This window comes from Periophthalmus magnuspinnatus, chromosome 21, assembly GCF_009829125.3.
Source record: "Periophthalmus magnuspinnatus isolate fPerMag1 chromosome 21, fPerMag1.2.pri, whole genome shotgun sequence".
NCBI classification, from domain to species: Eukaryota; Metazoa; Chordata; class Actinopteri; order Gobiiformes; family Gobiidae; genus Periophthalmus; species Periophthalmus magnuspinnatus.
Genome location: NC_047146.1, coordinates 9,813,630 through 9,827,433, shown reverse-complemented (window position 1 = coordinate 9,827,433; position 13,804 = coordinate 9,813,630). Strand labels below are relative to the sequence as shown.

Sequence of the window (13,804 nt, the reverse complement as noted above, 5' to 3'; positions counted from 1 at the left end):
CATGACTGTTTAATCCTTATTTTTGGTGCGGCTAATCCTTTGCCTTAAACTAAATACACTTCAAGGAAAAGCAAAACTGGATACATTGGTCACACCACCACAATTTATTAATCTGGTAACACACTTTTATACACACACCTGCACCTGTTTGTTATGTTTTATATGAACTTGTATGTTTGTTTGTTTTGTTTCTTTTCTGCTTGTATTGTATTTTAAACAGGGCGCCAAATGAAAAAGAGAGCCCAAGTGCTGTCATTGGGTTCCTCTGTATAAATAAAGATAAAGAAAGAAGTCCAGACGAGTAGGCAGAGATACGGAGAACTTGAAAACTCTAGCCTTGAATGCAGGATAATACGGAATTTCTCTTAAATACATGAATCAATCAAAATATAACTCCTTAATGCTTTTTACTTAAACTAAAATGCTTAAAACTGACCAGTGCTGTTACAAGTTACTTCCCAAATTCTTCTTGTTCAATGTCTTGGCTTCCACATACACCCTCGAGGTCAATATAAAAGCCCATAAAAACATATCAATTCACATTAGGTTTTGGCACTCTTCAAAAGACCACAGTTTTCAACATGCATGAATGGGCTAAATAAATCCATAACTGCCATATGCCTATTTACAGCTGGGTGCTAATAGATACTCCAGTTAGTTTTCTGCCTTGTTGGTCTGCCAATATATTCATCTATTAATAATGCCGTCTGAAAATGCTGGCAGGAGATTTTTCGCAGCGTTCTTCACAAACCCAAGATTTATGCATATTGATGTCGCAGTAGGCTCCCTTTGTGCTTTTCCAAGACTTTGTTATTGTTCAGATGAAAAAGTTGCGGCTGGTGTTGCGCTAACGTACATCACAAAGGTAAGCTTCAAACTTATAGAAGGTCAGGTTGTCTTAAATTCCACTTTCAAAGATGGTTTACTCTGCCAGAAATTACCTCAGTAAACAATCCACGAGCCAACTGTGCATTTTATACAGTTCAATTTGAAACTTTTATTGCCCTTCTTTATAGCACTGCCTGGTCAACCTCCTGAGATCCACCAAAATGACCATGAGCCAATATGAGCCTGTTTGCTAAACTGCAAAATCTTTATGCCTTTGACATTTGTATTATGTGCAGCTATTACTTTCTTTGTGAGTAAATTATCAATAGTACTTTATCTTTCTCAGCCGGCAAGATTTTCTCCACTTGATTATAAAAGTACATTGAACCTGTCTATACTTTGTTGCTTAGTAACACAAAAAAAAAAAAATCTGAGGTCTGCTGAGTCGCTGTGAATATTACCACAAAATACTTTGAAGATGTGAAGTGAAATTTCCCTCACATTGCAGTTTTGTTTACTGTGGTCAACCCATTGCTGTTACTTTAGTGTCTTCTAATGTTATTCCAAGCAAAGAAACCGCTCGTTCACTGTTTGTGCACGCCCTGGGTTTTGGTTTTGTTATTTATGTAGAGAATGGAGACATTCTATTATGAATCTGTGGATTCTCAAGGAGGTTGTTTTTGAGAGATCTTCAATGAAGTACTGGTAGTACAGAGTGCAGATTTTCATGGCCATGCCTTCTCGACACTGAGCCACAGTCCAAGTATTTGATTATTGAGCTGTAAATAAATATGTGAGCAATGGCTTCTCGACACTGAGCCACAGTCAAGTATTTGAGTTGTAAATAAATATGTGAGCTATGTTGCGTTCAGGGAATTCATTCTCAAGTGTTGGAGTTGAGTCAAGGTAGTATACACTGAAAACATCACAGCTGATGAAAAGGTTATGCATATCATATAGACTGACGTAAATTAACATGAATCAGTGGGTCAGACACTCGTTTATTCTGTTGTTAAACCCAGTGTTTTCAAGAGCAGAGATGCTTAGCACATGCTATTATTTTGTATGAGATTAGAATAAGCAGTACATACTTTGTCTAAGCTAATATCTACTACTGTTTTCTTTCAGGTGAGCAGCACAGTGTCCTGTATCCGAGCTCTGACCAGACTCATGTACTGTCCCTTCTGCCAGGGCATGCCCTCAGTGAAGCCCTGTAAGAACTACTGCCTCAACGTCATGAAGGGCTGCCTGGCCAATCAAGCAGACCTCGATCCAGAGTGGAACCAGTACATTGGTACGTCTCACAGGAATTTTTCTTTTGGCTGGAATCTAAAAAAAAAAAATTAATATTGAAAGTATTGTTAAAGCCACAATCTGTAGCATTTTAGCCAAAAAAAAAATAGACTAATAGAATAAAGACACAGGTTTTCTTTAGTTTTTCATTTGCAACCAAAATGAAAAAAAACAAAAAAACATGATGAAACATGATTTTATGAGTCGGCATCTCCACAAACCTGACTCTTACTTGGCCTGGAGGAGGGCCTCTTCCAGCTTGTTTCCATGGAAATATTGTTCCTTAAGCTATATATTCCACGGTATGGCATAAAACATCTATCTCCCTGGAGAATGTTCCGTAGAATGGTTTTAACTTTCTATTTCCATGGAATCATGCAGGGGACGTGCCACCTCCAGAAAGTTCTGTACTGTCCCTTTAAAGTTGCATCTATCTTAAAGTGTCCTCAGTATACGTAGCATGTGTGCTATTTTTCTCCTATGTGGAAATGTTGATGAGTTTTACATCTTCATGCTGAGGAAAATGAATTCAGTTAAAATACAGTGCAGTATAATTGGTTGGCAAGGCAACACCTAATGTTAAATTTTAAGACACATTGTATAATATCTTTATTGGTACATTCATCTGTGCTGTGAAAATGTGAAGGCATGTGAAAAGGTCTTTGAGATGACTCAAAATGTGTACAAATCCTGCATTAGGAACCACATAGCAAGTGACACAAGAGGTTTTATAGGACAGGCTGAGAGCTGGTGTTGAGTGGGTTACAACGGTAATAGCTGACAGCACCTAAATACATTCACATCTCCTCTCATTTACATTTGCAGTCTGTTAAGCACTACATTTCAGACACTTAAGATGCATTGAAGTTCATTTCATCCCTCGCATGTTGCTCTTTGTTTGCAGTTAATTGTTGTGACAAATGAAAACGATGTAGGGTCAAAATGTTTACTTCGCATGTGTCGACTGGATTTCAAAGAGCCGTTTAGAGTCACGTTCTCTTCTCATATTTTGACAACATGAGTCCCATTGACACTCACCAGGGCTCGGGGATGAGTGCAGGCTTTATCTGTCATTCTTGTGCCGAGCGTTTCTCTGCGTGAGTTTATTCATGGGACGGTGCTCTCCCGCTGAGCTAAATGGAGACTTGTAATGGGGCAAAAGAACGCGGCGGGGGGTGCCACGACATGTGTAGAGCTGTTCGATGTGAGCCGACACAAAAGAGTGCAAATGAATGTGAGATTTAAAGATGTTTTAGAATGTTTTATTATCTACATGCTTAGCCCCTGCTGCTAAATACAAAGAGTTGTCTTTTATTTGTGTAGACAGGCAAAGCGTGACCAGGCTGCTGTAATAACACAAGCTCTAGCTATAGGCAGGTGATTAGATTTTGTTGTAGGCGTAGGAAATATGCCAAAAAAAAAAAAAAAAGATTTCACAATTTTCTTGGAGTTACATCATGATCTCGATTTTATCATGATTCATATAGACTTCAAGGCCCTGTACTCGATTTCTCCCCATGCATTTGAGCAAAAGTTGTCCACTACAGATATACACTCACCTGAAGGATTATTAGGAACACCATACTAATACGGTGTTTGACCCCCCTTTCGCCTTCAGAACTGCCTTAATTCTACATGGCATTGATTCAACAAGGTGCTGAAAGCATTCTTTAGAAATGTTGGCACATATTGATAGGAGCATCTTGCAGTTGATGGAGTTTTGTGGGATGCACATCCAGGGCACGAAGCTCCCGTTCCACCACATCCCAAAGATGCTCTATCGGGTTGAGATCTGGTGACTGTGGGGGCCATTGTAGTACAGTGAACTCATTGTCATGTTCAAGAAACCAATTTGAAATGATTCGAGCTTTATGACATGGTGCATTATCCTGCTGGAAGTAGCCATCAGGGGATGGGTACATGGTGGTCATGAAGGGATGGACATGGTCAGAAACAATGTTCAGGTAGCCCGTGGCATTTAAACGATGCCCAATTGGCACTAAGGGACCTAAAGTGTGCCAAGAAAACATCCCCCACACCATTACACCACCACCACCAGCCTGTACAGTGGTAACAAGGCATGATGGATCCATGTTCTCATTCTGTTTAAGCCAAATTCTGACTCTACCATTTGAATGTCTCAACAGAAATCGAGACTCATCAGACCAGGCAACATTTTTCAGTCTTCAACTGTCCAATTTTGGTGAGCTCGTGCAAATTGTAGCCTCTTTTTCCTATTTGTAGTGGAGATGAGTGGTACCCGGTGGGGTCTTCTGCTGTTGTAGCCCATCCGCCTCAAGGTTGTGCGTGTTGTGGCTTTACAAATGCTTTGCTGCATTCCTCAGTTGTGGTTATTCCAGTCAACGGTGCTCTTCTATCAGCTTGAATCACTCGGCCCATTCTCCTCTGACCTCTAGCACCAACAAGGCATTTGCCCACAGGACTGCCACATACTGGATGTTTTTCCCTTTTCACACCATTCTTTGTAAACCCTAGAAATGGTTGTGCGTGAAAATCCCAGTAACTGAGCAGATTGTGAAATACTCAGACCGGCCTGTCTGGCATCAACAACCATGCCACGCTCAAAATTGCTTAAATCACCTTTCTTTCCCATTCTGACATTCAGTTTGGAGTTCAGGAGATTGTCTTGACCAGGACCACACCCCTAAATGCATTGAAGCAACTGCCATGTGATTGGTTGATTAGATAATTGCATTAAGGAGAAATTGAACAGGTGTTCCTAATAATCCTTTAGGTGAGTGTATAGTGAATAATATATATGATATGATGATATATAAAAGTTCCCTGTATTCTGTCTGCATTGAATTTGGAATAATTGTATTGTTTGATCATCAGGAAGTGCGTGGTAGCATTCTAGTTGCTCTGCTCTGGTCTCAGAGTTGTGAAAAGTGCTTATATACTCCTAGCAGACTTGAGACTTTAGAGGAAAAAAATGTGTGTATATGTGTGGGGGACCCTAAAGAATTTGAAGCAAGTACAGTGCAAATATGCAGCAAAAAGTTTTTCAGGTTTTTAAGACAGTAAAAATCACTAAGTGTTATAAAAAAAATGCATTTTTATCACCATAATGTCCAGCCGTACTTCTTGGTGACCTTTAAAAAATAATTAAAGAATTATAATAGTGGTTTAGTGAATTTAATTTCATATGAAACGTTTGAGACAGAAAATGAGGCTCTATTATTGCTTTATTACTTTGATTCAGCTCTCGCACCCGTTGCTCAGGATCAACATGCTAACACAAAGTGTGGAGTACTGCTACAACCATGCGCTGGTGTTCATTTTCTCAGATTCCTTTGCTCTATTTTTACCTATACTTTCCTGCATAGTGTTGTGCATAACTGGAGATGCTTTGCAGGTGTGGCAGACATTTATCTTCTTCATCACTTGAAAAGCTTAAGATGACACTTGAAGCGACTGGGGTTAAACCTGCAACCTTTGGGGTAACTACCAGAGTTGTGAATGAAATGCCAAAATACTGTTATTTTGCATTTGAAAAATTTACACAAATTGTCACTTTTTCGCCAACCCCACTGACCTCCGAGCACTCAGACAGAACTGCTCCAGTCATTTTCCAAAGCCTAATAAAATTACATTACCAAACGCTAATGGGCCCCCGTTGGACAACTTTTTTGGCATTAGTCATATATAGTGACCTTTTTGTCCTTTAGCAAGTCATAAAAAGTAGTTTTTGTTGGAAAGAGGGTGGGCTGAGGGCTGGCCGGCTCAGACCAATGGGACCAAATGGACCAGCGAACCAAAACAAAGAGCTTAAAGGGGGTAGAAATCAGCAAACGGCTTTGGGCTGCACTGTTGAGTCTCTGTTTCTTCTATGCACGAGTCCCTGTTTTTACCACAAATTAAATTTTTCAATGTTGAATAGGAAAAGCAATGAAATGTATTGTTGGTTTCATTGTCTTGCAGTGTTTTTGAGACTAATGACAACAGTCGCCCCATTATCATAAATACTGTGCATTAATCATGCCTATTTTTGGGGAATCACAAATTCTAAGGTATTTGTAGTGGAGGCGTCATGGCGGGAGGTTCGACTCTTGGAGGGCAGACAAGCTGCACTGCGGCAAGAGAAAGGGCAAGACTGACCGGTGTCAGCATGTTGTACATAGAAGCACTTTCCCTTAAAAGCGCACAGTTGGGCCATGTAAACACGCATTAGTGAGCTTCACTCACCTCTGGAATACTCCAGTCCTCATACACTCAACACTTTACACAGTTGTTGCTTGTTTTCATATTCCACACTTGTATTTTGCAATTGGGAGCTTAACCCCAGGTGTCAAACAGTAGTAAACAGCACTCCATTCACCTCACATACTTTTTCAACAAAACATGTTTCTCTTTCCACAATAACTCCAAATATTCTGAAACTTTTATTACCTGAAAGCATTCATCTGAAAGTCTTTCTCTCCAGCTTCTCAGAGCTCACCTGCTATAAACCATACCATACTTGGTTGACTTAATTGTTAGACCATTACCATGATAACAAAATCTACAGCAAAGTAGTAATATTTTAGGTTTGTAGTTAAAAACACATAATGATGAGCAATGATCTTTTAAGAATTCTGAACCAATTTTCCTCCCACCACTAATACATTAGTTTCAGAGGTCAGAGGAGGATATGATGAGTATGTGGACTCTTTAACTATAGCTTTGTGTTTGAAGCGAGCTGATAACTAAAACTGTCTTAAGGCCTCTCAGCATTTTCAAATGTAAAAATGAACCCTATTGTTAATGTTTTTACTTTACAAGGCTTTTTGTCATTGGGGAACAAAGCAGCACCTGTCATATCCTTCGCTCAACATGTAATCAACAAAGTCAATTAGGCGCCCTGCTGTTACAATCTGCACTCTGTTTATTCAATAGTCAGAGTCATATCTGCATATTCATCATTTTGTAATATTATAATACCCCTCCACATAGCACTCACTAACTAGTGGGGTCATGGAATCCCTGCTACGAAATGTCAAGCAGCTTGTCTAAGCAGATACAGTAATAACATACTAGGGTGTAGGGCTGTGGTCGACTAGAAAAATGCCCTAGCAATCCATAGTTGTCAAAAGGTTACAGTAGTGTGAATCGGACAAAAGCTCTGAAAACTTTTTAGTATCTCACCATATATCTGACCCAGACCCTGACAAAACTGCAACTGCACAGACGTTCATGCAAAAATAACTATTTAAACCTCCAGTGACTACAACCCGACAGCCCTACTACGAAAAATATTGAGTATATGTCATCAATTTCATAAGCTCATAAATACGCGTTTCCACAATAACACATCTGGGTTTTGTATTTTATTTTCAGTTCCTAAAAACATTTCACTTTTTGACCTTTGCTCATACTGTCATAGATGGCAGCGAAAAGAAAAAGTTGGTTTAGGATTATCTTGATGACAAAAATCAACTGTGGTCTAGTTTACGGCTTTCAAAAGTGCCATATTGTTCCAAACATAGGAGATCTACACTGCTCTATGACATGCACCATAGCCTGCATGTACTGTGGATTATCATAAATTTGACTTCTGTGCTCATCTCCCTGTTAATCTGGCAGTATCCTCTCCTCTGTCTTCATTGCTCCTGTCAATTGTCCCTGGGTGCAGATTAAATGCCATTTCTATATCTGTGGGCATGTGACATTTCCTGCTCATTATGGGAAGAAAGATTTTCAATTAGCTTAGGGTCTAAGCACAGAAAAGGTATTGACTCTGTTGGCTGTGTTAAATTGTCAGAAGAGCACTTTTATGTTCTGCAGGGGAAGATTAGTGTAATGTGTGGCTATATTGAGGCTATTATCCAGATATGAATCATGGCTTATTGCACTAATGTGTTTATCAAATACAAACTGTAAATGAGTGCTACACGGAAACCATCTCGCTCAAGTGTCATCGTCTATAAATAGCTCTCTGGATTCATTTGGTCATGTGACTGCTCCACTGACCAGAGGCGATGAGATATTGGTGACAAAAAGTGATTCAGGCATGGAGAGCGAAATCCTTTAAAGCCGGAATCTGTGGCCTTGATAGTAACGATTTTCCCCACAAGTCCCTCTGAGAGAGCACCCGCTGTACTTCCACTCACAGGAAGTCACACCCTCTGATTAAAGAGCTCCCACCAAAAAAAGAAAATGCGCTCAGTTTACAAAAAAAAAAATACCAAGGCCTCACCTTCATTTACCAGTGATGCAGGAGAGTGGACGGATGTTGGTGGAGAAAGCAGCTGCAATACTATGTGACTTTCCACTAAAATGAATTTAAAGAAACATGTGCTGCAGGAGTGAGTTGCCTTGGGTATGTCTTTTGTAGATTTAGCGATTTAATTTTCACATTTCTTTTGTACTGTCCTTGATTACAGAGCCCCGTGTTTTGAAAGGCAAAGCATAAAACTGACTAATCACCCCTTAACACACTCGTCAATATTTTTAATCAATGACCTAGCATCATTTCCTGTGAAAACTATGACCAAAAACGATATGTTGGAGTATATTTTATAAATCAAGTCTGAACATTTCATAGTTTTAAAGAGCTATTCTGCTTGTGTCTGCTGTATAGTTACAATCTATGACACCAGTGGATCATTATGTCATAATTTGGGCATTTTAAATCGCAATATTTATGTAAAATTACTTAATGAAAGAAGCAATTCCAATGACTTTCACATTAGAACACTGCAGTGCCCAATCACGCTAGCGAGCCAGAGAACGTGCATAGCGGTGGGTGTATACTAGTGGAGGTAAAAACGGAAGTTGATCTGCAAAATGGCCTTGAAAATAAGCGATTAAACTTGCACGAATCACAACTTTGGGTGAGTAAATCGTGAGGGGAAACAACTATATCACGGTTAAAAATGTGCAGAATAGATTCGCTTTACATAACTTTATGATGCTTATTTAGATCTTCAAACTTCAATGACAGCCAAATTATTAGTAATAAAGAATTAATTTTCACCCATTTAAATCTGGCAATGCCGTATGTAAACTGTATGTGAATCATCAACCCTATTACTTTCAGCCAGATCAAACGTCACAAGCCGATCTTGTTAAACATAACACAAACTAAACTCAGCCTGAATAAATCATACAGTTGATTAAATGGCCATGCTAAGTAGCTGCCTTGTAATCCACGGGCTCCCATTGGACGCTTCTATCTTTGCTGACCTCGGCCTGTTTGTGCACACAGCCTGGGCTCAGTGCATTCAATTACAACCCACACCCCATCACATTATGTTTTATTTAAGCGCTAACAAATTACACTCTAGAATTTCAATCATTTGGATGCTACTTACTCTTTGGGTACAAGCAATTAAAAACAAACGGTACATGACGATATTAGGGTCGTGATTAGGTTTTAATTAGCTAAGATGTCATTCCACCTGTGTGTTGGGATACACGCTGTTTATTTTCTGCATTAATCTCCTCTCTTGAAGGATAAGGCTCAATGTTTACTTCAAATCATCTGAAGCACTCACAATGAGGCATGTTTTTTGATGCTCCCTGTTTTTTGGGTTTTTTTTGTACAGGGTTTGATGTTATATATTGGGCTGTCATTTTTTCCCGCTCATGTAGCTTGAATGACAGTCACAGCAAAGATGAATATTGTCCATTGCAATTTTACACCCAACGTATTGTTATCATTTCTTTTTGGCTGACAGGAAGTTGACACCTGAGATGGAACTTTCATTTATCGTTGAGTCTCACAGATGAATTATATCCACTTATACAAACTTATGTCAACAAAAACATGTAGAAAATATAAACCAGATTTAAGTTCTCATTAACTTTTACAGACAATATAAAAAAGCAAGCCTGTGTCCGATTTCCCCCTGTATTTGAGCTGTATTTGACTTGCCCCTGTACATATGTATTGCATAAGCATCTCTTAAGGTCAAAATATGTCTGCTGTATCTAATTAGAAAGTATTTTTTTGTTCGATAGTCAGGGAGTGCATGTTAGCATGCTAGTTGTTGTTAGCTTTACCGTCATAGCAAAACTCGGCACTGGTCTCAAAAAGCTGTGAAAATCTCTTATAAACTCATTGTGTTCAGAAAACATGAGGAAGTGAGGAACAGCTATGGACCACTGTGAAATGTTTAAAATAAACTTTTTAGACTGTAAAAATCAGGTACAGCACAAGTTGTAAGCAAATATATACAATACCTGTCAAAAGTTTGGACACACCAGCTGGTCCATTATTTATTTATTTTTTCTTTGTTTGCTGCTTTCTACATTTTATATACATACTGAAGACATCAAATATATGATGCAAAGTATCTAGAATGATGTAGGAAAGGAAAAGAAACTTCTATAACTCAACTAAATATGTCTTATATTTAATAAATTTATTAGATATTTTAGCAAAGCCTTTTATGACACCCAGAGCACTTTACAGTGCATTATTCCTTCACTCCACAGTCGGTGGTGGTAAGTTACTATTGTAGCCACAGCTGCCCTGGAGCAGACTGACAGAAGCGAGGCTGCACACTCACACTAGGCAGTGTGACTGAAGTGTCTTGCCCGAGGACACTGTAGCAGTTTTTGCCACTGGCACCTCACTGTGGCACCTGATATTTGAGTTTACTACATGCCATATCATAGTTTTAACACCTTCAGAGAGAATATACAATACAAACAATCACAGAAATAAAGAAGAACCAAAAATGAAAAAGTGTGTTCAGACTTTTGACCGGTGTCATTTTCTATGAATCAAAATATAATATACCTTAAATGAACACTGCATAACTCATACAAACATTCTACATATAGATATATATGTTTTATGTCATATAGTGGAACATTTGATCCAAAGCCATTCAATTCTGCATGGTGACAGGTGGAGGTCCTCCTCCAGGTTTGAACCAGGTTAACACTTCACCTACACACCTTTAAATGTAAACTGAGAAAGACTGCTCTGTCTGTCTGTCTCTCTACCTCTATCTCTCTATCTATATCTATCCATCTACCTCTGATGTCCTTTCTTTTTCATGTTTTTTCTTTTAAGTGTAGTTGTACATGTGCATACTGTGTACTGCATTACATCTCTGCTAAAGAGATGATTGCTATTCTTGGTAATTTGCACCTTCTATTTTTTCCATATTTATCCTCTGTCTTAACATATCCACACACCCCGGTACAGTTCATTTTTATTGGAAGATAAATTCCATAAATCCAATTTTACCTGTCACTCAATCTGTTCTGTCTATATTATGCATTTTAAATGTCAATATAGTGACCTCGGAGGACCCAATCCGCCTTATCCATTTTAATAGGTGTATGTTTGTTCACTTAATGTGAAGCTACTCCAGGTCCTATCTCAAATCTGAAAAAAATAAATTAGGTTGGAATGTGCTGTTAGTCCATGAGTGCATAATATCTGAAAATGTATGAAACCATTCACAGTTCTCCACACGGCTGCATTTTTGATTGACAGGTACCACTCAACGGTTATTTGCAGCTAAGAAAAAAGTCATTGAGGTGAAAGACTTGATGTTTCTTATCTTTGATTTTCATGATGAGATTCACTCATATCAAAACTGCAATTAAAAGAGTTCTTACTCAAGTCTACTAAGATCATGGCCCTGGTTCAATTACATCTTTCAGGTTGGATGGTTTCCCTGTGATAATAAGATTAAATGCACTTAATGGCCCACATTTATCAAACCTGCATTTGCCTACTATTTATGCAAGCCTGTTGGAAGTAGAGCTCGACCAAATGGCAAAACATCTGATTTATCAATACTAGCAAGGATGTTTTTAAAATAAAATACTGTATTTCTTTCCATCTTAATTTCATGCATATAAGGAAGACTTTCAATCAGTGTTATTTAACACACAAATTCCTTCCCACAAAGTCTGAACTCTGCTCCTCTTGATGATCATTGACGATTTAAAGCAACTAGTTCTCTATTGTGATTAGTATTTAATTAATTTTACAGCTCTAATTGAGACTTGGATGTACACTCATACCTATTCCAGCTCATGAAAAGCATTGCCACTTTTTATTTAACAATCAGCTATTTATGGGTTTCAGCTTTCAACAGTTGCATGGATTTTGAGAACTATCTGGCATTGAAAAGATATAATATTTTGTTTGAAACTGTTAAAACCTAATGGCATTGGTCCTTATTTTTTTATCATTCTGAAAGCCATTCATAGTGTAACAAAAAAATCCCGGTCTTATCACATGCCTCATAAAGATACTATGAGACTTCACAGAAGCAGCTGCTCCAGTGACCACATTTCTCTATAAAGTATCCCAATAGAATTAAATGTGAAGGTTTAAAATAGCTTGCAGTACTTTCCAACAGTTTGACAAAGACTAAGGCAGACACAGAGCTCATGAGTGGGCAGTGCTAGGGGAGTTCAAATGGAAACTAACATGCTGTATGTCTCTGTATTACTAATGTAATGTAATAGTGTACGAGACAGCTTAGCAGCTGTCACTCTTAGAGTAATGACAACTATCGATTAAGCCGCGAACAGCCACAAGAATGCATTATTCTCAGAATGTCTGTTATTTTAAGAAGCGGGGAAATAAAGGATTGTATTTGAAGTTTTTAATGGCACCATCTGTAATTTCAGACACTCAGAGTCTCAGTCACACTGTGCTGACATCTTAAAAAGATAATACAATTTAATTCTGATTCCTGACACTTGATATACAACAAAAAGCCCACATTTAACCACTTTCTTTCTTTCTTCCTTTTTTTTCTTTATTTCTTTGTATTATGGGTTTTGTTTTTTCACATTATCTTTTCATTCATGCCATTTATTTTTGTTGTGCTCAAGTGCCATGTTATATATTATATAGAAAAAGAATTGGCTTTGGAATCACTTTATAACTACAACTTAATTAACCTAGAGTAAATTCTTATAAACAGTAAGCAATCCACACATTTGTAACATCGCGTCTGGATTATCAGGGCTTACAGAATGTCCAGAACACTGCAGCTCGTCTGCTCGCAAAAACAGACAAGAGCACATCAGGGTACAATTCAAAATGTTATTGTGTTTAAATATCTGCACTCTATGGGTCCTCTTCATTTAGTTACCGTAGCCCTGTACTAAACCCAGATCCCTGAGGTCAGCTGACCAGTTCCTGCTGCTGTGCCCAAAGCCCGGCTCAACACCAGAGGTGACAGGTTTTCCTGCGGCAGTGCCCAGGCTATGAAACAGCCTCCTGCCCGTCAGATCCTTTCAGCCTTTGACTGATCCTTTCAGTTAAAGGCTTAAAAAAATCAGTTAATTCCTCCACCTCCTCTCCCTGGCATTTAATACTAGCTAGACAGGATATGTTGATGTTTTATTGTAGTTTCCCTTTGCATTGTGTTATCTGTATATTTGTTGATTGGTGTTTTTTTTTTTAACTTTTTGTGAAGCACTTTGGGCAGCTGAAGTTGATTTAAATGCGCTATATAAAAACTTAGCTGACTTAAGGCGTTAGTGTTAGAAGTTAGGTCATTGTTACTTTAAGTAGTTACTGTGCATGAATCATACTTTATAAACAATTTGTCCATCACGAATGTCTGGAAAAGTCTTTGTTCATGCTTTGTCATAAAATGATTGATATATTTGACCGTTCTATCTACAGCGTGACTTTCACACAGACTCAAGTCTGTCCAGAGTAGTCAGTGTGTTTTATCATAGAGTAGTAGGCTTT

The 13,804-nt window shown here is 38.4% G+C and overlaps 1 protein-coding gene across 1 annotated transcript in view; it reads left to right on the top strand.

Annotated features, from left to right (window-relative positions):
• gpc6b (glypican 6b) overlaps positions 1 to 13,804 on the top strand; it is an 81,846-nt gene that overhangs the window by 35,884 nt on the left and 32,158 nt on the right. Inside the window, exon 4 of the mRNA XM_033987481.2 lies at positions 1,957 to 2,122. Coding sequence (XP_033843372.1) covers positions 1,957 to 2,122 — 166 coding nt within the window. The remainder of the gene's footprint in view (positions 1 to 1,956; positions 2,123 to 13,804) is intronic.